Source organism: Nannobrachium achirus, assembly GCF_963921795.1.
Source record: "Nannobrachium achirus genome assembly, chromosome: 3".
Classification (NCBI taxonomy): domain Eukaryota; kingdom Metazoa; phylum Chordata; class Actinopteri; order Myctophiformes; family Myctophidae; genus Nannobrachium; species Nannobrachium achirus.
Genome location: NC_137812.1, coordinates 42,260,622 through 42,288,507, shown reverse-complemented (window position 1 = coordinate 42,288,507; position 27,886 = coordinate 42,260,622). Strand labels below are relative to the sequence as shown.

At 42.2% G+C, this 27,886-nt stretch overlaps 4 protein-coding genes across 4 annotated transcripts; 2 read left to right on the top strand and 2 right to left on the bottom strand.

Moving 5' to 3' along the window:
• Positions 1-1,788: 1,788 nt before the first annotated feature.
• ttc12 (tetratricopeptide repeat domain 12) lies at positions 1,789-3,939 on the bottom strand (the record flags this gene model as incomplete). Its single annotated transcript, XM_080722606.1, has 1 exon — positions 1,789-3,939. The coding sequence occupies one exon, from the start codon at positions 3,937-3,939 to the stop codon at positions 1,789-1,791; it is 2,151 nt and encodes a 716-aa protein (XP_080578732.1).
• An 8,321-nt stretch (positions 3,940-12,260) lies between these two features.
• On the top strand, positions 12,261-15,996 carry cdk2ap2 (cyclin dependent kinase 2 associated protein 2). The gene is made up of 5 exons (XM_080721423.1): positions 12,261-12,338; positions 13,750-13,908; positions 14,353-14,444; positions 14,997-15,117; positions 15,236-15,996. Exons 2-5 carry the CDS (start codon positions 13,854-13,856, stop codon positions 15,301-15,303), a joined length of 336 nt encoding a protein of 111 aa, XP_080577549.1. The 5' UTR covers positions 12,261-12,338; positions 13,750-13,853; the 3' UTR covers positions 15,304-15,996.
• A 767-nt stretch (positions 15,997-16,763) lies between these two features.
• On the bottom strand, positions 16,764-22,918 carry aip (aryl hydrocarbon receptor interacting protein). The gene is made up of 7 exons (XM_080721419.1): positions 22,811-22,918; positions 21,912-22,094; positions 21,475-21,663; positions 19,142-19,318; positions 18,793-18,934; positions 18,285-18,523; positions 16,764-18,136 (listed from the first exon to the last, which is right to left on the bottom strand). The coding sequence occupies exons 1-7, from the start codon at positions 22,907-22,909 to the stop codon at positions 18,131-18,133; spliced, it is 1,035 nt and encodes a 344-aa protein (XP_080577545.1). The 5' UTR covers positions 22,910-22,918; the 3' UTR covers positions 16,764-18,130.
• Positions 22,919-24,818: 1,900 nt separating this feature from the next.
• mettl26 (methyltransferase like 26) lies at positions 24,819-27,372 on the top strand. Its single transcript, XM_080721421.1, has 6 exons — positions 24,819-25,194; positions 25,416-25,578; positions 25,817-25,876; positions 26,253-26,320; positions 26,615-26,693; positions 26,978-27,372. Exons 1-6 carry the CDS (start codon positions 25,001-25,003, stop codon positions 27,032-27,034), a joined length of 621 nt encoding a protein of 206 aa, XP_080577547.1. The 5' UTR covers positions 24,819-25,000; the 3' UTR covers positions 27,035-27,372.
• The last annotated feature ends 514 nt before the right edge of the window (positions 27,373-27,886 follow it).

The window sequence follows — 27,886 nt, the reverse complement described above, 5'->3', positions numbered from 1 at the left end:
GGAGTAAAGAGGACCCAGCACGCAGTATTGAGGGGCTCCTGTGTTGAAGGTCAGGGGGTCTGATGTTGTGATATTGCCCATTTTCATCACTTGGCAGCAATTCGTCAGCTAGATATCTGAGGTTTGTGTCGCGCTTGGCAGGAGCTAATGACGAGCTCTAGTTCACAAACATCATATTTATTCTTTCCCTCTCTCATCCAGGTGAGAGAGGGTGGCATGAAGAGCCATGGCAACTGCGGTGGCTCTAAAAGTAAAACATAGTTTCTACTGGCTGTTTCTGTACAAAGCTAACCTCATATTAAAGGTGGTGTGATCTGAATGGTAAAAAACAAAAACATTTTTACAGTGTGTGTCTGCAAAACGTTACCAGTCTGTGGAGGGTGTGTGTGTGTGTGTGTGTGTGTGTGTGTGTCACAGTCATTGGATCTAGTCTGTTTTTTTTTCCTTCTTTTTTTACATACAGTATGTTTTATACTTTTTGAAAACAAGACCTGGTCAATTTATGCAATGGCTTCACTTCATGTCTATTCATCTATATAAATCTGTGACATATCGGTTTGACTTCATTCTTGGGCCTTATTCAAACATCATTCACTTACTTAGACATAGATGGCTTAGTTAGCTCTGAAATAGTCTAGACGAGGATGTCATCTGTGCCCACATTTGGGAAATCCCAGCCCAATTGACTTCTATCCATTAAAAACCAAAGTTGTCAGGCTAAATGTTCAGAGGTCCTGTTCTTGAGCAGATGACACTAGAAGACAGAACATTATGCCATTCTACATTCTTTGACCGTCAGGTCTGTATGATCCTATTGTTAAAGAGGAAGAGGCTCGCACACCGTCTTTAAAGCTCCCAGTTTTGTTTTATTTAGCAACGTTTCGACCCTGTTCGGGTCTTCTTCAGGCAGGTATGATCCTATCTCATATAGAATGCTGTTTCACAAACATTTGCTGCATGGTGCCACAACCATCAAACCTGTAGATTCATAGAACAACTGTTGAAGAGAGTCATTTAGGTGTTTGATAAGAAACCTTTAAAACATGCCTGTTTTATTTACAAATGCCTACATAGACTGGCTCCCCCTACCCTAAGGGAATGTATTTGTAAGAAGATGGAGGAGACTGTGAGGTCCACTATAGGCGGATCAACTTTAGACAACATTTCCTCTCCATCTTTTAAACAGTGGTTTAAAAGATAACCAGACACGTGATCACTTATAATTAATTATTTCTATAGACTATAGGCTATCTAAATTAGATTATAATACTGTATATGCCTATTGTTGATTGATGATGTACCTTGAGTGGTGTTGTTAACCTACCGGTATGTTGTATCGTTGTTATATTGTAATGTCTGTATTGTTTCATGTTATTTTAGGGACTACAGATTGAAAGTTACTTACACATGTGTATGTATTGTACATGTCTTGTGTTCATCAATGTGCACTGTCCCGACCAAATAAATACATTTAAGTACCGGTAACTGACATTTACCATGTATGTACCGTAAGTGATTCTTAACAGAAAAAACAAAGCTGTCAAAGGTTTAGAAATGCTGTCCTTCAGATCACGATAGTAGGAATGCTACATTGACAGAAGGTTAGGAAACAGATCGGCCATATTTGATGCCTGAGGTCAAAATCGAGCATCTGTCTCATAGAGACAAATGCCACATCTGGTCTGACAGTGACATCAGTTAGCGTCTGTTATTTTCAGACTGTCTCGGGTATACATGAAACGATCATGAACTGATGTATGACATAGGATGGCTGATAATATGCAGAGATTATGACTCATTTGATGCAGTGACTAGCTTCATGCAGGAGTGGAGGATCTCAAAGCCGTGGAGCTCTCGAAGTCTGTTTACATGTCTGGGCTCGGCTCGACACAACTTCCCCAGAGCAATGGAAGCGTTCTTTTGTACAGCTGTCCTTTTGGCATCCCCTGCGGCATGGCGCAGCAATGACATCACAATGTCCGTGCCAAGGAGGTCAGTGGCACTTCCCTCCACGCCCAGACAGTGGCTCAGGCAAAGTGCAGTATTTCCACACACCACCTCATCACTATTGGAAACCAGTAAAGTACGTAGGACGGAAAGTCTTTTATCAGACTTCACCAGCTCTTCCCGCGCCAAGTCACTGATGCTGGTGCACACTGTGAGGGTCTTAATGGCATACTTTATGGTGGTCACTTCATCTCTCTTTAGCAGTTTGCGCATGGTCCTCACCACACCTTGCTCGACAACATGGTGGACGGCAGCAGGAGATTGTGGGAGGATATTGCTCAGCAAACCTGTGGCTCTAGAGATAATTTCTCCATCGCTGTTATTCAACAGGGCCATACACCGACTGCAGAGGGAAATGGCATGTTCCTGAATAGCCGGAGAGGTGACTCTTGACACGTTGATCATTAGGCCGAGTAGGGGACAAAGGACGTTGTTGTCTTCATAGCCACTGCAGTGGTTGATAGCGACTAGAAAGGCTTCCCAACTGTCTGTACAGTGAGCCAAATTATGTTGGATTACATCGTCACTAGCCATACAGCTTATTGTCGATATCAGTGTTGGAAGGAGATGCTTATTGGCCGTGCTTATATTTCTCAGTATTCTGACAAAAGGGAAACCAACGGTTTGTGAAAACACGTCTCTGATCTTTATGAAAAATGTTTTTTCTGTGGAAAGATTCTCCAGAATAGCCAGTGCTGTGGTCTCCTTGCACTTATTTGGCTTTGAGACGCACACCTTTAGATTTCTCATCAACATGTGCAAATTCAAGTTTTCAATGGCCAGACGTCTTCCATGAGGTGTGTATGAGTATAAACACAGCAATGCCAGGCATTCAATCTGCACGGCAATGTCTTCTGATATTAATAAGTTAACAACATACTGGCTGGAAAATGAGCATGTTAACAAAATCTTCTGATTTTCATCATTTCCATTACAAACCACCTTCCATAATCTCAGCACCAACACACACAACTCATTGGCATATGGGTCCTTCGAGCTCTGTAACAGACAACTCCTCACTGTGTCATTGTTGTTGATGATACTGAAGCCTTTATTCAGTCTGAACAGGGTCTGTCCAGTGCAGTCAGTAATGGCTTGTGACAGAAGTTCCACCCCTCCACAGTAGTAGAGAGGGATCTGCTCAGACCTCGACAGCTTCTCCAGCAACAGTGGCACTGTTAGGGTATTCTCTTCTCTTTTAGCGAACTCTGCTCTCGCTTCCCTCTCCTGCTTCTCTCTCTCCTCATCCATAGCCGCCTGGGTCAGGTATTCTCTCATCATCTCCTCCCTCGTAGGTTCAATTTCCACTATCTTTTCAAAACAGTTTCTGCACTGTGTATAGTTTTTCAGTGCCAGATATGCTTTGCCCATGTGTAGATAAGCTTTGATGCACCTTTCATTACACCTCAGGGCCCATTCACAGTCACTGATGGCCTCCTCATATCGACCCAGCTTCAAGAAAGCCTGTGCTCGGTTGGTGTACAGTGGCTGCATATCCCGTAGCTCTGCCAATCCTTCACTGTAATGCTTCACAGCAGTTTCATAGTCCTCTCGTGCATAAGCTTCATTCCCCTTGTCCTTAAGCACATTTGCTTTGGCCCGCCTTGCTTTTCTCCTCTTCTTCCTGTCTTCTGCATCTCTCTCTATGAACTTCATGAATTGTTCTGGACTCTCATGATGAGCCTCGTGGACATTCTCTGGAGCAGGGTTTGGGTTGATCATTGTCCTGTTGTATTTTGTCCTGCATGGTTCATCTGCTTCCAAGGTAGCGATATAGTCATCCGCTTTCTGCTGAGCCTCGGGGTCAGAAGAGTTCAGATCTTTCACCAGTTCACTTACTTTATCAACCTTCTTCAAAAACCTCTCGAAATCTTCATCATTGTCACCTATTTTATCAACCACCTTCTTCAGAACTCTCTCAAGGTCATCCATTAAGGTTCCTTCTCAAAAAACCTTCTTTACTTTCTTAAACTATTTAAATCCTAAACAATCTATTTAATGGTAAAAATAGTTAAATAACGACACATGTTTCAGCATTCTCTCCAAATTTAAATCCTTTATGACTACCCTGTACTTTAACAACACAATTTATAACCATGGCAATGAATGCCAAAGATTGATGACGTCAGAGGTGTGTATCACTATGGGTTTTACACAGGTGTCTAATGTGTGAATCAAAGGTAAGGTCGGGGGGAGGAGGGGTCAAAAGTGTGTAATGATGTCTGTTTGCCAGACCCATGAAATGGGTAGGCCTACATAAGCAAATGTCGGTCTGTCCAGGTTTTCTATATAAAGGGTATATATGATGATGACATGATGATGACATGCCTACAAAAGGCATGATGTCATAAATGATGATGACAGACAGGGGGTCTGGCACAACCAGGTTGACCTGGTCTAGTTTTAAAGCAGGTGGAACATGGCCTGATTGGAGAATAGTTTATGGCTGTGATGATGAGGGGACTTAGTTATGTGAGTTTCTACTAGAGCTGTGGGAAAGGGGTCCTGGGCACAGGTGGATGGTTTTCATCTTGCTGATGATGTCCTCAGCCTCTCACTGTGAGATGTTGGCCAAGCAACTGATAGGCTGGCTGGGAGGTCCCTGGCTGTGGGACGGCAATAAGGACAGGTGGAGTGGAAGAGTCAGAGAGAACAGAACGGATGGTATCTACCTTTGTCTTGAAAGAGTCAAGGAAGCTGTTGCACTGATCCTCTGCGATGTCACTGTGAGTGGGTGATTGGGATTTGAAGAAGTTTATGGTGGAGAAAAGCCTCTTGGAGTTGTTATTGATAATGATGGGATGTTACTGTAGCTCTGTGACCCGACTCCAGATAAGATGAATGGATAGAGCTCACAACACAGAATTGTGACCTCATCTACTAGTTCTGAAAATGTTTGATTTCCCCCCCACCTATAGGAAAGTCATATTAAGGATGTGCTGGTGTTCTGTTGACATCTTGCAGTCAGTTTGTGTAACGTCATTTATAGCATCATGCAATGACATCACAATGTCGTCATTACATCTTTGTAAAAAAGAAAAAACATAAGAATGCAGTCATTGCCTATAATGGAGAGCTGTACATATTGGTGGAAACTAACAATCTTCAAAACATGGAAATTAAGCGTTCAAGGATGTATATTATGTGGAGCATGGTGGGAGATTGTAAAATTGTCTTTCGAGGATACAAAACACATAAGGACCTGTACATCTTAGACCTAAGTCCTCGTCTGAAGACGTCATGCAAACTGGAGAAGTTAAAACTCTCACACGTCATCAGTTTGGATCTGACAGCTGACTGTCAGACTATGACCATCTGTCCGATTGCCCATATTCCATCCTGATTGGCTAAGATTGTCTAGCCTGGGTGCTAGCCTGCTTCGCTACATTTGTTTTGTCACTTCGCTTCTCAGTCTGGCCATGATTCAGTTGACTCGTATTTGCGAACGTCACTTGTGACGTCACGTAGGCGACGTTGTTGCTGATTGGATGTCGTTCCAACGAATCAGAGTTGGATTAGGGTAGCAACATCATCATCAGCCAGCCAATATACACTGGTGTATTTGTCCTGCCCGCACCACAGACCAGTCAGAAGCCACAGTTGGTTTCCATTCGTTTTCTACGTCCCACCTCCCTTGGAGATAGGAGGCTGGCCAGACTGAGAAGTGAAGTGACAAAACAAATCCACAGAACGTAGAGAAGCAGGCTGGCACCCAGGCTAAAGATTGGCTTCCAAAGTTTGCAGGATTGGTCCATTTTTTACAAAATGCATCAAATCATGAACACAGCGTGAAATCTGCATTCACATTTCCACTGGGTCGAGGAACAAGTGTTACCCTTTTCACATTGGCCTGTTATAGCGCCACCAGCAAGTCGACTTTAGCAAAAAGCATTTTTGGAACAGAATGCCTCAAATGCCTCAAAAATTACTGCAATCCGCTGGTGCACTCTGCTGGTGCACAAGTAGGCCATACATGGCCTACTCGTGCACGAGCCGCAAGTTGGCACCTCGACAGAGTGCAGTTCTTGTTTTGTTGTGCTGCTAGATCTCCTCATAATGTGACAATCTGATGTCTAATATATTGTCATCATCTATCTATAAATGCGAGAAGTCTCTGCGTGTATGTAATCCGCGTATCTCGAGAACCGTTCGTCCCACCGGCTTCAGATTCGCCACGCACGTTCTCCGCCGCGGCGCGGAGTGCAGTGCCCGGCCTCGACCCGACCCGACGCACGTTTTTTCCGAAACGGCGCAAAACGTTCGGAATCTCCTTATGCGGAGCTGATTGTTGACATCAGGCTGTTCCGGAGGAAATCGGCGCAAGCGCTGACTCATTGTGACATCACTTCATAAAAGGCTCTGACATCACGTACACCACATGACCCCACACTCCTATGACAGAGATCTACATATATGGGCATATGGGCATTCTGACATCACTTCTGCTGACTCAAAGACAAACAGGCAAACAGATGGTCGCTGACTCATTGTGACATAAAATGGACGCAATCTCCGTATATGGGCATAAAGGAGACACAGATATATGGGCATAAATGGACGTATCGGCACAAGCGCTGACTCATACAGAGATCTCCATATATGGGCATATGGGCAGATCTCCATATGGGCTACATATATGGGCATATGGGCATTCTGACATCACTTCTGCTGACTCAAAGACTAACAGGCAAACATATGGTCTACATATGGTCTACACATGACCCCACACTCCTATGACAGAGATCTACATATATGGGCATATGGGCATTCTGACATCACTTCTGCTGACTCAAAGACAAACAGGCAAACAGATGGTCGCTGACTCATTGTGACATAAAATGGACGCAATCTCCGTATATGGGCATAAAGGGGACACAGATATATGGGCATAAATGGACGTATCGGCACAAGCGCTGACTCATACAGAGATCTCCATATATGGGCATATGGGCACATGAGTCAACAAAAAATGCCATGGTTATGTATTGAATGTCATCAGTATGACGTGTTCTGATGTTCATATATGGGCATAAATGGACACAGGCAAACATATGGTCAAAACGGCTCTTATGACAACGGATATAATGGGGTTTGCATTAAAGGGTAGGGCATTCACAGAGATCTCCATATATGGGCATAAAATGGATGCCTGTATGCGGAGCTGATGTCTGACATCAGAGTTTTCTGGAACCGGTACTGTGTCTGCAGAGATCTCCATATATGGGCATAAGTGGACAAAGGCAAACAGATGGTCAAAACGGGTCCTATGACAACAGTTGTAATGGGGTTTGCATTAAAGGGTGGGGCATTCATTCCCTATTTCAGATTCGGCGCGCGCGTTCCCCGCCGCAGCAGATATCTCCATAATGGGCATAAAGGGACACAGACAAACAGATACAGAGATCTCCATATATGGGCATAAAATGGATGCAGACAGACAGGAAAACAGATGGTCAATACGGGTCCTAGAGAGATCTCCATATATGGGCATAAAATGGACGCAGACAGACAGATAACTCCATATATGGGCATAAATGGACACAGGCAAACAGATGGTCAAAACGGGTCCTACAGAGATCTCCATATATGGGCATAAATGGACACACGCAAACAGATGGTCAAAATGGATCCTATGACAACAGGTATAATGGGGTTTGCATTAAAGGGTGAGGCATTCATTCCCTATTTACATTGTTCCCGAGTTGGCCAGGGCGCCGACTAGACGCTTAAGCTTCTAGTTCATAATGATGATTCAAATAGTAAAATACAGAACTGTATATAACTATAGAAAAAGTGTAATACAGAACAAAATGTCCACCGTATTTCTTCATTTACAATCCAAGGAACTAATATTTCTCCCAAGATCCAATTCTGCTCTCCTCTCTATTTCAAATGGCACTGCAAGACAAAAACCCTGTAGATGACTCAAGTTGAGTGAAATGTACAATTGGGTTGGGTCACCCTGCCCTGCATACTGTAGTTCAACATGACTTGTTGTGACACTGTAGAGCCTGACCAACTCTGGATTTTTGGGGGGCATAAAAGTTGTCCATATGATGTCTGACGTAAAAGGTGTGTGTGTGTGTGTGTGTGTGTGTGTGTGTGTGTGTGTGTGTGTGTGTGTGTGTGTGTGTGTGTGTGTGTGTGTGTGAGTGAGAGACTGTGTGTTGTGAGTGTGACTACGGCCTGTGCGTCACCAGTTAAGCCTAAAGTGTACAAAACCCATCATCATTATATAATACTAGAAGCTCGGCCGCCCGAGCGTCTAGTCGGCAACCTGGCCAACTCGGGAACGATGTGAATAGGGAATGAATGCCCCGCCCTTTAATGCAAACCCCATTATACCTGTTGTCATAGGACCCGTTTTGACCATCTGTTTGCTTGTGTACATTTATGCCCATATATGGAGATATCTGTCTGCCTGCGTCCATTTTATGCTCATATATGGAGATCCCTGTATTTGCCTGACGGGCGGCCGAGCATCTAGTCGAGGACCGGCCGACTCGGGAACGATGTAAATAGGGAATGAATGCCTCACCCTTTAATGCAAACCCCATTATACCTGTTGTCATACGACCTGTTTTGACCATCTGTTTGCTTGTGTCCATTTATGCCCATATATGGAGATATCTGTCTGTCTGCGTCCATGTTATGCCCATATATGGAGATCTCTGTATCTGTCTTCTGTGTCCCTTTTATGCCCATATATGGAGATCTCTGTCCTTCGGGCGGCCAAGCGTCTAGCACGTGCTGGCCTACTCGGGAACGATGTAAATAGGGAATGAATGCCCCACCCTTGACCATCTGTTTGCCTGTGTCCATGTATGCCCATATATGGAGATATCATGCCCATATATGGAGATATCTGTCAGTCTGCGTCCATTTTATGCCCATATAATGGAGATCTCTGCCCTTCGGGCAGCCAATCGTCTAGTCGGGGACCGGCCTACTCGGGAACGATGTAAATAGGAATGAATGCCCCGCTCTTTAACGCAAACCCCATTTATATGTTTGCCTGTGTCCATTTATGCCCATATATGGAGATATCTGTCTGTCTGCGTCCATGTTATGCCCATATATGGAGATCTCTGTATCTGTCTTCTGTGTCCCTTTTATGCCCATATATGGAGATCTCTGTCCTTCGGGCGGCCAAGCGTCTAGCACGTGCTGGCCTACTCGGGAACGATGTAAATAGGGAATGAATGCCCCACCCTTGACCATCTGTTTGCCTGTGTCCATGTATGCCCATATATGGAGATATCATGCCCATATATGGAGATATCTGTCAGTCTGCGTCCATTTTATGCCCATATAATGGAGATCTCTGCCCTTCGGGCAGCCAATCGTCTAGTCGGGGACCGGCCTACTCGGGAACGATGTAAATAGGAATGAATGCCCCGCTCTTTAACGCAAACCCCATTTATATGTTTGCCTGTGTCCATTTATGCCCATATATGGAGATATATTTCTGCCTGCGTCCATTTTATGCCTATATATGGATATCTCTGTATCCGTCTGTCTAAGGACCCTGCAATTATACGCAGCCTGCTTGCTTTTCCACCCGTGGGGAATGATGCCCCTCCGATGTTAGGCAATACCCATCATACCCGTTGTTCGGTTGTCGCGTATTGGGTGGGGTCGAGGCCGGGCACTGCACTCCCTGCTGCGGCGGGGAAGGCGCATGCCGAATTTGAAGCCGGTGGGAAGAACGGTACGTGATGTCAGAGCCTTTTATGAAGTGATGTCATAATGAGTCAGCGCTTGCGCCGATTTCCTCCGGAACAGCCTGATGTCAACAATCAGTTCCGCATACGGAGATTCCGAACGTTTCGCACCGGTTCGGGAAAACCGCGCATCGGGTCGGGTCGAGGCCCGGCACTGCACTCCGCACCGCGGCGGGGAACGCGCGTGCCGAATCTGAAGCCGGTGGGACGAACGGTTCTCGAGATACGCGGATTACATACACAGACAGACACGCACGCACGCACGCAGACTTCTCGCATTTATAGATAGATACAATTATACTGTCAAGCACAACTTCCTACCCCCTAGGCCTGAGGCGATGATTGAATATTATTACTGTTGATTGCTCTGTGTTACTAATTTGAAGTTCAGAACATGCTGCTGATAAGCTTAGGATGTGGGAGGAGAGGTATAGACAGAGTCACAGAGAGGTCATAGATGCCACTGCCAGTTAGTGGCAGTCCATAAATTAAGTATGTCCACGTCAGCGTCATGACTACGGCCCCGTGCGTCACCAGTTCAGCCTAAAATGTAGAAAACCCATCATCATTACATAATTAAAACAATTATACTGACAAGCACAACTTCCTATACCTCCTGAGGCGCTGAGGCTGCTTGGTTGAAAACGTTATTAGAAGATAGCATAGGAAAAGTTACAGTCAGGGCCGGCCCAGTCCGGTTCAGTGCCCAAGGCGAGATTGCATTCATGTTATCTGTAGGGCTATTAGCGCCCCTAGCAGACCTGGCGCCCTAGGCAAGCAACTGTCTGGGTACAGTTTCATGACAGTACAGTTCACTGGTACACGGTCAACTAAAAGAGTTCTTCCAAGAAAGCCTTTCATCTTATTTAGGAAACCTGTATGTATCTTATATAAATCTGCTCGTCTGGCACTCTATAATACAACACAGAAGATAATATTACTTCAGAATCACAGAAACAGTGTAGGTGAATACATTAGACTCCATGATTGACATGAACCTCTGATTGACCTCTGCTCTGCTATAGTCAGTAGCCTATGTGTGTGTTCTGGGTCCAACACGGTCCTGTAGAGCAGGCAGAGGCAGCACAAGAGATTCTAAAAATGCAGTAACAGCAATATGTTATCTATACAATTCAATTCAAATGAGCTTTATTGGCATTAGAAAACATACGTTTGCATTGCCAAAGCAAGTGTCAAAACATAATAAAAACAGTTGTGGGGAACATCTATACTATAATTTTCCGAATGTCTGTCTGAGTGAGTGAGTGAGTGTCTGTCACAGCGTTTCTCCTCAGTGGCTGGAGCAATTGATCTGAAATGTCGTCGGGTTGTCTGGCCCTGTTACAGATGTTTTCCAAAAATCATGCAGATCGGTACACAGTATCTCTGTAGCCATTAAACGAAACGGGTATTTCTTACATTGATGCTCCTACATATTATCATGCAAGCACCAGTTAAAGTTACTTTCCATCCCTCATATACTGTGTGCACAGTGCACACCCCATAACCCACACACTGCACATCATTTCGGAGCTCATATCTTTGAACGGGTAAGGACTAGTAATATATACATTTGGAGGGGGTACAGCATTGCGTAAACAGAGCATTTTGTCCTTATGTACAGTAGCCTTTATACAAGGTATGAAGCCTTTTGGAAAAAATAGCAGCATTTCTTTTTTCTCAATACGATTTCAATCGTATACAAATAAAAGAAAATATACATACAACAAACAAATGAAATGCATAACCCGAAATGTTCGAAATTAGCAGAGTGGCAGATATTTATTCATTATGACTGCACATTATGAGAAAGAATCACATCAATAAATGATTACATGTTTTTATCACAATGTAAAGCTCCATTCTGTTCTGTCTGGTGTTTAATCTAACATAATATATATTTTTAAATCTTTACTCCACCCGCGTCATCAGCACCCACACCTTAGCTGGGGTTGGCGATAGGGCCTTTCTGTGGTGAGTTTGCATGTTCTCCCCGTGTCTCCTTGGGCATAGGCCCTCACACAAAAACATGCAGTAGGCCTAGTCCTGGTTTCTATACTACCTCCCCCTAGCCAGCCGGGTGCTCCCCAATGTCCCCTGGCGCGGCAGGGGGAGAGCGGAAACCAGGACTACAGGTTAGGTAGTCACCGGGTGAGAAAAATGGGTTACAAAAACCGTGGGATAAAAAACATTTAAAAAAAATAATCTTTTTTACAGTCTCTTTTACAAGTGGGAACAGGCCAAGAGGCAGAAAATTGACAATAAGGTCCATGAGAAAATAAAGCTCTCTGCTAGTCTACTAGAAATCACTTACTGCTATGCACATGGCAATAACCTTGTGAGCTTGTAGATTCGCTTTTTTTTTATCTTGATAAAAATATAAATATTTTTGGTTGTGAGCTTGTAGTGACACCGTCGTACGACTAATTAGAATCTAGCTAAGCGCTTACATGATTGACATATATACTTCAACCAATTACAAAGAAGTATATGTGACGATAGGTCGGTCGTCACGCCTCTTGTCTCTCCTGCGCATGCTCAGACAGACAACGGAGGAACAGAATCGCTGTCGTCCTGTAAAAAGGATCTGATTATTTCCCTAGCAAGGTAAAATGTGTGGCTTTTGTGTAGCTATGTGCAATCTTGTCAATGGCCGTAGACTCACTGACGTTTCAAATTATCTTCACTGTGTTTTTTAACGGGTGGGTGTTCATGTTTGTGCTAACCCCGGCACAACAAGCTAACGTTCGGTAGCTAACGTTCAATGAGCTAACTGGCTTGATTCTTCTAGCTACTAGTAGCTAGCTCCCTGAGGTTTATACAAGCCTCACTTCAGGACTAATGACAGCTTTGAATAGGTCACAAGTTTGCTTACGTTATGTTAGTTAGTGGCATGACACAACAACAGACGAGATATTGTAGCTTTGAATCAAGACAGTCATCATGATCATAATATGACTGACAGTCTGTTATCAAGGCTAGCTTTGAAGTAGATTACATCATGTCTGTTATGCACAGTAACATGATTAATGGTCTGTCCTCGTAATCAAGACAGGAGAGAGACGTGAGGCCATCTGCTTAGGTCTAAATGTTTGTCTTTCTCTGTGCTTGTTAAAGAATCTGCAATCTGAAAGCTATTTAAATACATCACAAAAAAAGCTGCAATTCAACATTTGAACGAATACAACTTATGTTATCCTGTTTCTGCTGACCAACACACCTGCTGTGGTTGGAGTTGGTTTCCCTACAGTTAATACAGTAGAATTTAAATCTCCTGTGGTTAGAGTTGTTTTCCATATTCTCCCATTGATAAGTGGTTGATTGAATATTATAAGGTACAGTTACACAATAATGCTAAAAGGATAACTAAAAAATTCCAGAGGGCTTGTTTCCATTGTGGTCCTGTGTGTGTGTGTATTCAATTCATCAAGAAGTTTTGGTCTCCCACATGGGAGACCCAGGTTAAAATCCTGGCTAGGAACATGAAACGTATGGCAAGTTATCACACCAGCACATTTTGAAGTGTAAATCTGTGAACTTTTGTATGAATTGTTTTTAATTTGTTGTTCGGCGACCTTGAGTGCCTTGAAAGGTGCCTTATAAATACAATTTATTATTTATGCGTGCTGTATTGATTACAAAATATAGCCACCAATCAATGTGTGACATTAGTTTGTCCTCTCACCGTACATTTATACACTGGGGATGACCATCACCATCTTTAAGTCCCTACTTAAAACACACCTCTTTTCATTAGCTTTTAATAACCCTTGAACCCATAGCCTATTTCTGTTTTCTTTTTATCTCTTTGATGTTTTTGAGGTCTATGCTTCGCACTTCTATTTTGTATTCTTTTTCATGTTTATATTTTTATTCCTGTTATGCTTTTAAACTGTTTTTATCTGTACAGCACTTTGGTCAGCTAAGGTTGTGTGAAATGTGCTTTATAAATAAAGTTTGATTGATTGATTGATTGATTGACCATGTTTTTTCTTTGAATCTTTCTGTGTATGCACAGCTCTTTGGAGCTCACCACCACCAGTAAAGCTGTATAAGCATCGGGTTGACGGGTCGGACGGAAGTGGCGCGTCGTCCTACGGGGAGCTGCGGAGTGACCTCGCCATGAGTTACAAACCCATCGCCCCCGCGCCGTCTGGCTCCAACCACACTCCTCCAGGTCTGTAGTAGGAATGGGACGATATGAATGTCTCATATCACGATTATTGTGACAAAAGAAATCACAATTTACTGTATTATCGCGATAATCAAAATCCATTATCCTGGGGTGGAACATTTGCCAAAAAATGGCAAAAAATATTTTTTGGCAAAGACATTTGAAAGGGAGTGAAAAAAGACTGTATCAAGTACGTATATTAGAAGTACCTTTTACCAATTATAGAGGGTTTAAGTGGTACTGGATATGCAGCTCGATAATATCGTGTATCGTCCCTTCCCTAGTCTGTAGCCCTTTTTTATATTTTGGTGTTTGTTGTGATACATAATTCTTAGTTGTTGCTGTCGGGTCCTTGGTTATCAAAGGACATACAGTGCTCATCACAGCAACAGTAAACATTGCAGAATTATGTTCCAACTAATAGAGCAAGCCTTCATTTCTACCCAGGTTCCAGTGTGCCCTCCCCGTCTCTACCTTCGTCATCTAATTTCAGGCCAGCGTTCAGTGACTTTGGCCCACCCTCCATGGGCTTCGTTCAGGTATTAATGTGATGTTGTCATCCTCCATTGTTGTAGTTAAATGAATCGGAGTACACCTGATAAAAGCACCGTTGAACATTGGTAGAACCTTGGGTTTTATACCTGGGCATGATATCTCTTTGTTGATTCTACCCTTCATAATGGAGAATCAGAGTGGGTGCAAAGGCTACTTCCAATTCCTCACAGAGGACAGTAGTAACAGATAAAGATGATCAAAAATATTTTTATCATCGAGCTTGAGGTCACCATTCAAAGCATTAGGGTGACAGAAAAGAACAGGGTGGCCGTGTGCCATGTTCTATACAGTTCCTCAAGCTGTAAGCTGTAACATAAGGTCCTATCAAAGTCCATCGTTACTTTAGCAGTAAACTGAGAAATAACAGTGTAGTGTGTCAACCCTGAGACTGTCAACTAAGAGTTCAAGTAACACTCTGAAAATAAGTGCATTTGTGTAAAGACGAATGCACATAATGTAAAGAAAAAAGTTAAGGGTTTAAATTGGATGGTTTATACACTGTCTGTGTACTTATTTTATTTGTATCACGCATACAGCCAGTGAAAGTGTCCCAAGGGTCCACCTACAGTGAGCTGCTGTCTGTCATCGAGGAGATGAGCCGTGAGATCCGACCCACCTATGCTGGCAGCAAGAGTGCCATGGAGAGGCTAAAAAGAGGTATAGCTTGGTTAGCAAAAACAAACTCTAAATAGACCCCCCCCAATAAAATATGTAATTATGTACTTTGGGTAAATCGTTAAGTCTGTTTCTGTTCTTTCCTCCTCGTCTCCTTTAGGTATCATCCATGCCCGCGCGTTGGTCAGGGAGTGTTTGGCAGAGACTGAGAGAAGCGCACGCACATAACCCCCATGGAAAACATCCCCCCATCCTTCACGCCTTCCTCTTTAAAAAGTTTAATTTTCTTAGCCCACATTCATGAAACTATTCACCCTCTTTTCTCCCTTGCTTATATCCACCCACTCTTGCTCTCTCATTTGCATAACTTGCATTTTGTCCCTTTTCTTCTGCAACTGTTACCCTGCATTTCAGTACTCCTCCTAACTTATTTTTTCTCTCCCGTTACCCATGGGGTGTATTCAAAATGCACACGGTTCAACAGATTGTTTAAAGACCTTGCCAGTTTTCCAAACAATGTGTTAGGAAACGTGAACTTCTTACTAAGCTGGACTGTAGTTAAAACTAAAAGGTGTACTGCTATCCAGTTTAACAGATGGGACTGGGTATTGTGTAATAATTTTTGACTTTTGACTAAGGATTGTTTATTTTTATATATCTAATTGAGTTTAATAGACAAACCTGATCTTTCCTCAAGCTGCTAGACGGAACACCACTTCGCAACCACACTATCAATCGGCACCATATTTTCTTTTGTATAACATTTTAGCATCTTGAATATACCCCAATGCTTGACATTTGCTTTCATAGCATTTTGTAGTAGCAGCACAATAGATGCACCAATCATCTCACCACCCCTTAAACTCTGTACATCTCAAATCTGTTTGTTAGTATGGCAATTTTGTAAACCAGATTTTTGCAGTTCTGTATGTATATCTTAATTAAATGATTATAGAAAAACATTTTCGACGTCAAACTGTCTTATATTTAACATGTACAATGCCCGTTCGGAAGATGTGCCCAATGTGGATCGATCCGGTTCTGGAGAATCGCTTATCCGATCAACTGTACTTAACACTCAATGCTGCACTTCGTTGGGTTGTTCAGTTTAAAGGAGTAGTTCAACCCCAAAATGCCTTTTCTATTGATTACTCACACCATGGAGACCCGAGTTCAATAATATTTTTTGGTTCTTGTCGCATTCCTAGACAAAATGTGATTACAATAGATTTACCCCCATTGATTCCGGATGGGGACCCAAATGCAGGGTCCCCATCCAGAATCAATGGGGTTAAATCTACTCTAGTCAAATTTTTGTCTTAGGAATGCGACAAATACATAAAAATATTAATGAACTCAAGTCTCCATGGCGTGGGTAATCAATAAAAGAAAATTTGGGGGGGTGAACTACTCCTTTAACATCAAAGTAGAACACATGTATAATAGACAATCACTCCTCTCAAGATCACTACATTTACTAGTTAAATTAATCAAATCTAACGGCCGTGTGAAGATAACAGCAATTTGCTAGTCAAAACAATGTAATCGTTTTAATAACCTGGCCCACTGTTTCAATATTAGTTTGTAGACTTGTTTTGACAAGGGGACACCAGTTACAGGTGATTCTCTTAACACCAATTCCTCGACTTTACCTAATGCAGATAAACCATGATGGAAAATTCTGTAAACCAAGGGATATACACATTTATTATCAGTTACATACTTACAGGTTAACCTCAGTTGCATCTCAGCTGTGTCCAATCACAGTTGCTGCTCATGAAGGATAACCAGAACATTTTACAGTCAGAAAGGCAAGGAGTAACATAACAAGGGCATGATCAAAACAAATATAATAACATGGTTATATAACAATTGCAAATGTGTCATACATTAGCACAATTCATGCTATACATGAAACGTGAAAGATACATGGAGAAAGTAAAAGATAAGATTACACCAAGTGTCCATTCTGTCCAAATATTTCTTGATTGTCAAGTCTCAATTTATGGTCTCTGTGACTAAAGATATGGGAATATTGTGATTAACATAATATTGTGATTAAAGGTTATAAACCAACCCCTGGTTGGATAATCTCAAGCAACAACAAACTGACTGGGTGATCTAATCTAGATATTTTTTAATCTATATTAATATTTTTCAAATCAGAGGGGAAAGATTTTGACACTATATGCCGACAAGAACTACAATTTACAACATGGTCTGTGACTATAAATAGCTCAATACATGGCGAAAGAAACAAAAGGGGGAAAAAATAAACTTCTAATCTACTTGGTTTCTTCTTTTACAAAGTAGGCTACTGTAGCCATTTGGGCATTGCTGTAGGGTTTAGAACATCAAAGCCTAGAGCAACGTTATTGATAATTTACTTAGTAATTTTACAAAGGGTGATAGATGCAGCCAAATAATAACACTGATACCTTGTCTAGAAATTAAAGGAACTGGATATTCGCATGTTGGATTACAGAAATCTTCACATGTACATGTATCCTGTATCTGGCCTAAAACAGGTTGGATGTCCACTCCACACAGCTACTTTTCCCTTGTTTAAATATAACAGGTTAAGAAGAAATGGGGTTCTCTCTGTTTCAAACATTGGTTGTTATAAAATAATGCACTGCCCTGTTCACATTCAATCTTTGACTCATGGCAGCTACAACATTAATAAGACCAGAAGGTTCCAATGTGAGCACAGGATTTCCTTTGGAGACAGTTTTAAAATCATGCCCATCCAGAGATTATATGATATAGTCTGAGTTAAAGAAATCAAAAGAATAAGGCAAACAATCCTATTCCATTCCTTTGGCAAATGGCACCCTGGTGATTTTACTGGAGTGAAGGGTATACTGTATAAGGTGTGGATATACATGTGTGTGTGTAAGAAGAGTGTCTGTCATGGAAAGTAATGTGTCAGGAAAAGAGTACAGCTTTGGTGTGTGGATAAAAGTAAATCGGTAGTCGGCAGCTTCCACTGCTCATCTCCATCTTGAATTTCAGTCCCAAGCATCCTGTTGTTCTTGTTCCAACCCCATGAGATTCAACCCTATGTGGGGGAATAGCAAGCCATTTAGAGACAACAATCTTCATCACATAGTGATGTATATATAGTAATTATATTTAGAGGGGGGAAAAAACAGGATTGGGCAAAGGAGGTCAAACCCATTACAATTACACACTCAAAACCAACTGACCGTGGTGGCGGTGGCTGGCTGTGCATTGTTGGCATTGTAGTTGAACAGGCCTTTATAACGGCCCTTCTCTTCCTTTTCCTTTGCCCTGATCTTATCTTCCATGATCCGCAGCTCCTTGACGACTGATGGCCCCAGTGTGTTGTCCAGTTCTACCACCTTGGCAAAGTCTGCTCGTGCCTCTGTCTCATTCCACACCGCTGCATGTGCTTTAGCCCGCTTGTAGAGGGCCTTCACGTTGTCTAAAGGGAAAGGCAGAAAGCAAACAATGTCAATGTGTCCACTGCGTGTCTTAATTGCTCATATTATCTGGAATCCAACATCAAAGTCTATGTTCTCAAAGCAGCCTGGTCAGGAGGACGCTGGGACATGGCTACGGATTATGTCTACGCTGAGCAACACAAAGATTTGAAAGGCTTACAGCCAAGAGTCAACATAGTTCAGTGTAGCAAAAGAGCATGTTGTGACTTGGTGACCTAATATTTAAAGGGTGAGGATGATCATGACTTGCTTTCATATTTGAAGAGAAGGGAGGAGCAGTGTTCAATGACTTCATAGTACTGGCCCTGGAGTAACTGGCACTGACAGTAGTTCAGCAGCAGAGGAGTGATCGTTTGGTCCAACTTGATCCATGCCTCATCTCCAGGATGCTCCTGATAGGAGTGTAAGGAAATAAGGAGATTAACAAAATGAATGAAGGTTCAAGGGCCACTTGTGTACATTATCTGCTGTGCTGTTTACGTTAAAGACAACAGGGGGAATAAAACATATTGCTATCCATTTGCCAACCCAAATAATTGACTGTCTTATCATCCATCAAAGCAAACTATAATAAAGACTAAGTGAAAACTCGCCCCAACCTTCATCTGTAGATTTTTGAGGCAGGCAATGCCATTGTAGTATTTCTCTGCAGCCTGCTGAATCTTCCCCTCTTTGAAGAGTTGGTTGCCCTCCTCATGGATCTGAGGAACTGCTTCAAGTTTCTCCTTGTCTGACATAGCCCACACATCCAGTCGGAACGTTCCAGGAGGCAACACCTGTTAAGTACAGGGTCAGTTAGAATCAGTAGTCACTGGTAGTCACATAAAACCAGGGACACTGAAATGGTGGAACTACAAAGTTAGCTATATTCACAGCACCATGCACACACTTGCTCTGTATTACAGCACACCATAGACTCGCTGAGAGGCCATTGGATTGTAGTTGCCTGGTCATTGCGGCATTGATCTGACTCCGTAATGCAAATCAAATAACATACACATTCCCATTTAGGCTTAGACCTTAAACTAGTTTCCTAAGAATGCTACCCAAATCATGTTTTGAGATGTATTCTTTTTCATGAATACTACATACTACTACTGGACACCTGACAGTGGAGTACGACAACCAATCATTTAACCCATGTCCTTAATAAATTGCACCTACTTTGCATTATATATATATACTAGTCCTTACCCGTTCAAATATATGAGCTCCGAAATGATGTGCAGTGTGTGGGTTATGGGGTGTGCACTGTGCACACAGTATATGAGGGATGGAAAGTAACTTTCTGGTGCTTGCATGATAATATGTAGGAGCATCAATGTAAGAAATACCCGTTTTGTTTAAAGGCTACAGAGATACTGTGTACCGATCTACATGACAACATCTGAAAGAGGGCCAGCCAACACCCCCCCCCCCCCCCCGCCCACCCACACACACACACACACACACACACACGCACGCACGCACGCACGCACGCACGCACGCACGCACGCACACACACACAGAGCTGGTTAAACATGTTGCCCCATGCTAGATGCAGAATAGATATGCCTCATGCTAGATGCAGAATAGATAGTAGTTACACCATAAAAATGCTAATATACAGCATATGATTTGTGAAAGTGACAAACGGGCTTGATAATATGTAGGAGCATCAATGTAAGAAATACCCGTTTCGTTTAAAGGCTACAGAGATACTGTGTACCGATCTACATGACAACATCTGAAAGAGGGCCAGCCAACACCCCCCCCCCCCCGCCCACCCACACACACACACACACACACGCACGCACGCACGCACGCACACGCACGCATACACACACAGAGCTGGTTAAACATGTTGCCCCATGCTAGATGCAGAATAGATATGCCTCATGCTAGATGCAGAATAGATAGTAGATACTGTGTACCGATCTGCATGATTTTTGGACAACATCTGTAACAGGGCCAGAACACCCCCCCCCCCCCCCCCCCCCGCCCGCCCGCCCGCCCGCCTGCACACACACACACTCCCCCCCCCCCCACCCCCCCCGTGTGTGTGTGTGGGTTTGTGTGTGATTGTGCATGGCCTGAACAACAGCGCCCCTCCCTTAACATGTGTGGTCACAAAAGGTACTGTAGGCTAAATAGATATAGATACACCATAAAAATGCTAATATACAGCATACGATTTGTGAAAGTGACAAACGGGCTTCACAGTTATGTCAGGTGTGTTCATATGCTGATGGTGATGCGATTTCAGATCAATTGCTCCAGCCACTGAGGAGAAACGCTGAGACAGACAGACAGACAGACACTCACTCACTCACTCACTCAGACATTCGCAAAATTATAGTATAGATATATATATATATATATATATATATTTTTTTTTTATATATATTTTTTCTAGCATTAGTAATTTATTGCCATGTTTTTTTTTCTGATTTCAGCCACACACAACATTTCAATCTGTATGCCTTCTACGGCATTGACAGACTATGCATTATATCTCTGGGCGGGAAGCTGGCCCAGCTCAGAATCTGAGCAGCTCGGTCCAGAGTGGATGCCGCCTTTCTTGATTGGCTGTTGATTTGGAAAATAAAAACAAATAAAAAAATCGCAGTGGCAAAACCCCTGCACCCCACATGTTGAGGCGAATCCACCCAGACTAGACTGTAGATTGGCTATTTTGGTGAATATATTTGGTGTAGCGGTACGAAGTCATCATCATGTGAAATCTTCTTGTGACTATATTTACACTGCTTTAAATAATGATTTTATGTCCTGAATCATAAGAAGAATGCATGAACTTTTGTACGTTTTCTTTATCATGTGAAAGTAATTATGCTTACACTCACTGTTATTGAATGATTATCCATAGACTATTTTTTAAATCTAAAACACATAAAACGAAAAAAGAATAACAATACCACCCACACAAACTAACCTGCAACATTTCTATAGAGAAGATGAGGGGATGTGGATGGGCTTGGAGGTGATCCAGATCATGGTGTCCTAGAGAGTGATGGGAGTGGATCTGTGCGATGCCACAGCAGTGCCTCTGGCCCTCTAGTGGGTCTTTGCCTGCGCTGATGTTCCTCAGAGACTGGGACACGAGTGGATACAGTGCTGTATGCTGACACAAGAGGGGACGAGGACAGATCAGTGAAAATTAGACGAATAGAATAAAGGCCTGTCCATACTTTGACCGAAACCGCCGTTTTCGGTCAAAAGGTAAGGTTCGACTACAAAATGACGTCACTCGCGACTTCTGAAAAGCATTAGACCGAATGAGAGTTCGGAAATGTGCACGTCGGAAAGTCCAACTCACCGAACATTTCGGTCAAAGTATGGAGAGGCCTGGCCACTGGCCAGTTTACCAACCTTGGTGTCACAGGTGAAGTCTGCGATCTCGTCTTCTCGCATGGTGATGACTATCCTCTCCCAGACAGCCAGCTTGAACTTCTTCCCCAGGATGAGCTCCATGGGTTTGCTGCACCCCCCCATTTTCCGAGAGTCATCCAGCACCGTTCCATCAGGCAGGGTGGTACGGTAGTGGAAAACCACCTAGTATACAGGTATAGTGCAGGAGAGAATATTGAATGTTTTTGGTGCTACTTTATATGTTGATCAATATTGAATACCTAGGACCCCAATGGAAACAAGACAGCAGGGACTTTTTGGGTGTAATCCTTTTAGACTAAGTGTTTTGACTGTACTCGTGTTGTTTTACATTTCTGTCTAATAAAATATTCAGTCAAAGAGTTGGGATGGAAACAGGCAAACTATAGCTGCACACTGCACAGATAAACCACATTATGTAATTGTAAAACATAATTTAAAAAGAAATCACCATGTGCTTCACAAGTTGACAGTAAAGTCACCATTTTCAGTAATCAGATAGATAAATTGGAACAAGAGATATTCTGACCAACCACAACCACAGAAAACAGACATGCAGTACATGCCCAACCAATGACCACTTATGAAAACATGCCATCCTGTCCCGCCTCCTCTTGTCATCAGATGAAAAAGAAGGGAGAGATATCTAACCTGATTAACGAGTTTTGTTACAAAAATATGCACCATGTTTTAAGAGTCGATGTGTATGACAATGATTTTTGGCCTGATCCAGCCAGGTGACAGTCTCTAACGTTAATAGTCAAGTTAACTGATGATAGCATTAGCTCCTAGCCACACTCTAGTACGGGGTCTAATTCTCGAGATGTAGGATTCAACCTGTTACTCTCTCTTCTAATCTAACTAGAATTGTTTAGTTGTACCTTGGTTCCATCGGGGAAAGTAGATAGCTCGCCTTTACCAGGGCTGACCAGCTTCTTTTGTATCCCTTCTTCTAACAGCGTTCGTGCCACCTCCTCCATCCTTATCCTCTCTCGTCACTCAAATGGTGAAAACAAACCAAACAGAGGGCGAATCTAGCGTCAAATCGGACTTCCTGCCGTGGACTTCAAAATAAGACAGAAAATAATGTTAGACTACATTTCGTTAGAACTTCATTTGTAATTTCCCCCCCTCTAGGAGCACATTTATTTTCAAATTTCAACGGTGCTTTTTCAAAGTGTCATACTCTGCAGGTTGGTTTTCATGCCAAGCGAATTTCTCAAATGAATTTCGTCTTACCACAATTTTCCCCATTCAAGTCAATGGGGGAAATTAATTCACTAATAAATTAATGGCCATATATGGAGATCTCTGTGCCAGTCCTTGTCCTTTGTATGCCCATGTATGCCCATGCACATACTGTGTCAGTCAGTCTATGATGCCAGTCAACTCCATATTTGGAAAAAGGTTTTTTTAATAGCATGCATGCGTCGCGTGTCCCGATGAAGCCGGTCGATTTGATCAACAGAACAGACTGACAGACCACTTCAATCAATCCTGCAGTTCCCCAGGGTATATATTTGTAAAAAAAACATATAGTTATTATAGGTCTATATAATTTGAAGGCAAAATTGATCCATTTCCGGAGTTACTGTGGCTCTCTTGACACAGCTGACAAAGAAAGCGACTTGCTTTGACGTCAGCGCCTGAAATCGGGCCTCCTCAGCCCTCTAGTGGCGGCACAGTATACAGTCACTGGATAGAGAGGAGGAGAGAGGAGAGCCTCAAGTAAAGGCATGTGATTGTGATGATGTGACATAAACTGTAGAATTTAGAAAACACATTTGCCATGATGTATATCGTCGTTTGGTGTTATGTCACTCATAGAAGTGAAATGCCCGCAGCCTACTTTAAGGATGCGCAATAAAATAAGATTTAGGCCTAATGTTTAAGCCTCCTGTTGCCCATAATAACCAAATCAGTGGCGTCAGTTCAGCAAAAGCTAACGAATGGCAACATGACTGGTGGTGTCTTGCACGCGCGCCCTGACACCAGTCATGTTGCCATATCTTAGCAACAGGCACAATGAAAAGTACATTTTATTATTTCCCCCTGTAGCCAAGGTATGGCAGCTGCCATAGCTTGCCATAACCAATTGACGCCTCTGAACCAAATGGCCACTGTTAAGACAGAGGTAATTAGGTACAGTCAGTGTCATCTTGACTATAATGCACCTCAATCAACATACTCAAGGGATCAGTGCCCATATAGCTACCTGTCAACTACTTCATCAACTTGAGACACCCAGGTCACGTGCAACACCAGAGGGAGCTGGTGTTCAACCCAGATTCAGCACAAACATGGGGTTGAATTCATTCTGCTGTTATGCCACCAAAATGCTGAATGCCCTACCAACAGCCATAAAAGTGACTGCCTCAAGAGAGCACCTGTCTGCAATTTGCAACTGGTCCTAGAAAAGTATTTTAAGCTTGACACCTGCCCTCCCCCCTCCTCAATTGTTTCCACTTTCCAATTCCTGTACATTACTTTTATTGCTACAGGTGTTGATGATTTATTGTATGTTATTATAGCATGTCTTGTCTTTAACAGGAGGAACCAGACCACAATGGGAACAAGCGTTGTGTTATCTTTTTAGCATTATTGTATAAGTGTACCTCTGTACTTGATTGATTATTTGATTGAATAGCCAATTCAGATACACGGTCAACTAAAATGATTTAAACCACAAGAAAGCGCAATGGCTTGTTTGCATTGGGGTCCTTGCGATGTGCCCACAAGGTTTTGGTGTCCACACACATTATTTTCAGTGTTATAACTTAGTTATAACGTAATATTGAGTCAACTCCACTGGTCCAAGCCAAGGTACAAACAAAGGTCTTACGTCGCATGTAGTGGGTCATGTGACACAATGACAACGCGGAAGTGAACGATCACCACTCTCATGATATTCTCTATGAATCTATGATATTCCTCTGTAGCAGGCTTTCTTTCTTCACAGAACATTTCTCTCATGCCGCAGTCATAGCGAGATACTGTAATCGGTCCCGCTGGAGTTGATCCATAAACTATATCGTATTGCACGGCAGATATATTACCCGTGTTGTGCAAAGATGATGAACGCTGCCGCTGCTGAGAGAAACAAGGAGCCCATTCTAGCGGTTCTCCGTGAATGCGTGGACACAGAGAAACGCCTGCGGGCTCTGGAGATCTCATCGGGCACTGGTCAACATGTCGCACACTTTGCTCAGTCTTTGAGGAATATAACGTGGCAGCCGTCTGAGTATGACCCCCAGTGTCTAACCAGGCAAGTTTATTTCCCTAGTCTATAAAAAGTAAGAAACCAAAAAGTTGAAAAATGGTATGTGAATCCAAATAAGGCCTTCTATTTACCTCTTGCTATTATTGTTATTATGTATAGGGGTCATTGTGGTGTCAAAAGAACATTCTTCATAATGTCTTTGTAAAATCATAGCACAGTGCTTTGCTGGAAGCATTGAAAACCATCTCTTTTGTTCCCATTCTTAGTATAGAAGCATACAGGGCACACCGTCAAATGGACAATGTAAAGCCCGGCATCCATCTAGATGCCTCTCTACCCTGTGAGAAGTGGGGAGGGATCCAGCCAGAGAGTCTGGATCTGGTACTCAACATAAACATGATTCATATTTCTCCAATCGCTTGTACAGAGGTAGGGCTGCAAAAAAAGAAAATCTAAATATATAATAATAATTCACTGCTTTGGTCCTTGTGTTTCTTGAAATTATTATTATAATTATGAGTATTCCTAGTCACACACACACACACACACACACACACACACACACACACACACACACACACACACACACACACACACACACACACACAACTGTGTTACAACTGTTTTGAGATCATATCCAACTAACCTAAGTCTTTCTTTCTTTTAGGGATTATTCAAAGGAGCAGGAACTGTCTTGAAACCACAAGGAATCCTGTTGACATATGGAGTGAGTTGAAAAATCACACATTGTGTCGTTATTTGCTTAAAGGTAAAGGGAGAAAGCAAACAATATGTCAGCGTTTACCTGAAATCCAACATCAACTTCATGTTGTCGAAGCGGCTGGTCAGGAGGAGGCCGCTAGCCTGATAGGAGGATATGGCTACGTCTACGGAATGTCTATGCCGAGCAACACACATTTTAAGGACTTACAGCCAAGAGTCAATTCAGTGTAGCAAAAGTGTAATAGTGTAAACGTAATCGGTGACCTAATAATCACACATTGTGTCATAAGTGAGCATATACTTAAATCCTAAAGATGTAATATTAACTATATTTATGGTTGAAAATGAAGGTGAATGCAGTGTTTTGTTTCTATCTGCAGCCCTATGCCGTGAATGGACAGATCACCCCACAAAGCAACGTTGACTTTGATTACAGTCTAAGGCAGAGGTACAGTAGTCTATAGTTTGTGCTGTCACTGCTGTGTGTTGAATATTATATGCTAGTGTTAAGGTAGTTGTTTGTTTCTGCTGCTTCTCTAATAGAGCTGTGGCTAAATGGAATAATATGCATGGTGCTATATGCTCCTTTTGTGGTATAGGAACTGTACCTACAAGGGTCACACTATATACAGAGAAACATAATCTTGCATCATTCCATCAACCCCACGATAGAAGATCGTAGAGGTGATGTCTGATGTGTGTGTACCCTCACTCTGTATGTTAACTATTCCTTATCTTACAGGAACCCAGAGTGGGGCCTTAAGGACCTTTCACTTCTCAGTGCAGTGGCACAGAAGAATGGCTTGTTTCTGGAGAAAGTGGTCAGTAGCTATAGCCCTATTAACCAATTCACTACGTAGTTACCTACTTAAGCCTTATACACATTACGTTTTTGCGAAATAAATTGTTGACTAATAAATACATGCCCAAAATAGGTAGCCCAGGTTCAAAATAGGTACTCCAGGTTCAATAAGTTTGATTACTTTATCTATCTATAATACTTTTAAATTATGAGTATTTATTTGCTTTAATTACAATATTGTACTGTGTATATTCTATGCTCTACATTCTGAGTTGTGAATGTGATGCTCGTTTTTCTTTGAAGGTGGACATGCCGGCTAACAACAAGTGTCTTCTGTTCCGGAAGGAGAGTTTAGTGTAAAGGACACCATACAGTAATACTGTAAGTCTCTTTCCTGGATGCCAACAAGAGAATCGTTTTGTTTCAGCTCTCATCACCATTAGTCTAAAATGCACAATGAACTTTACCTAACAGACCTTGAAGGAATACATATATATTTCCTTATATTCTCATTGTTGAATGCCATTTGAAGAAATCTTATGAGCCCCAAATGTATAATTTGTGTAATTTGAAGTGCAGTATATTACTCACTCTACTGTAGTTTGTGAGTAAAGAGATTACATATTTTTATTTGTTACATCTCATGTACTGGTTCACAAGAATATTTGTTTGGTTTTGGCTATTCCACAAGTAAAAAAACAAAAATAAACAGGAAAAAAAAACTTGTAAAAATACTATGGTCTTTTTTTCCACCCCCAGTTTGCAGACCATCCAAAATCATCGGGTATACAGTATAATGCAGCAAAAAGGGATCATGCATCATCCGGGGATTTAATAAAATGCATGATGTTCAAAAACATCACATTTGATATGTTCTAGAAAAGGAATACATCACTAGAAATGTCTATTCACTTCAAATGCTGAGGCATTTATGAAGTTGATAAACTTGCTACTTTTCCATAACTTAACATTTCTAACAGTCAAAAAATGGTTTTGAAGGTGGTATAGCATTGATTAATCTGATATGTTCTGTGAAAAATGGCTTCTGTAGTATGTGCTGTTGTAAGCGAGTATAACATTATCAACAATACCTATTAACATTAATTTGAACATCAGGTAACCATTATTATATTGTTACTGTTGGCAGAATGTTTTCTAAATAATATCCTACTTAATCATACAAGAGTGTCAACATAAGCAACATTTTCACTA

Bases quoted from the DNA above. Each gene is read 5' to 3' on its own strand.
- aip (XM_080721419.1), bottom strand. From the start codon at position 22,909: ATGGAGGAGGTGGCACGAACGCTGTTAGAAGAAGGGATACAAAAGAAG. The intron at 22,095-22,810 runs GTACAACTAAAC...CCTGTATACTAG, and splicing joins CTTTCCCCGATGGAACCAAG to GTGGTTTTCCACTACCGTAC. The intron at 19,319-21,474 runs GTTAGTTTGTGT...TGTACTTAACAG, and splicing joins TCTCTATAGAAATGTTGCAG to GTGTTGCCTCCTGGAACGTT.
- mettl26 (XM_080721421.1), top strand. From the start codon at position 25,001: ATGATGAACGCTGCCGCTGCTGAGAGAAACAAGGAGCCCATTCTAGCG. The intron at 25,195-25,415 runs GCAAGTTTATTT...TCCCATTCTTAG, and splicing joins GACCCCCAGTGTCTAACCAG to TATAGAAGCATACAGGGCAC. The intron at 26,694-26,977 runs GTCAGTAGCTAT...TTTTCTTTGAAG, and splicing joins GCTTGTTTCTGGAGAAAGTG to GTGGACATGCCGGCTAACAA.
- cdk2ap2 (XM_080721423.1), top strand. From the start codon at position 13,854: ATGAGTTACAAACCCATCGCCCCCGCGCCGTCTGGCTCCAACCACACT. The intron at 13,909-14,352 runs GTCTGTAGTAGG...ATTTCTACCCAG, and splicing joins CTCCAACCACACTCCTCCAG to GTTCCAGTGTGCCCTCCCCG. The intron at 15,118-15,235 runs GTATAGCTTGGT...CGTCTCCTTTAG, and splicing joins CATGGAGAGGCTAAAAAGAG to GTATCATCCATGCCCGCGCG.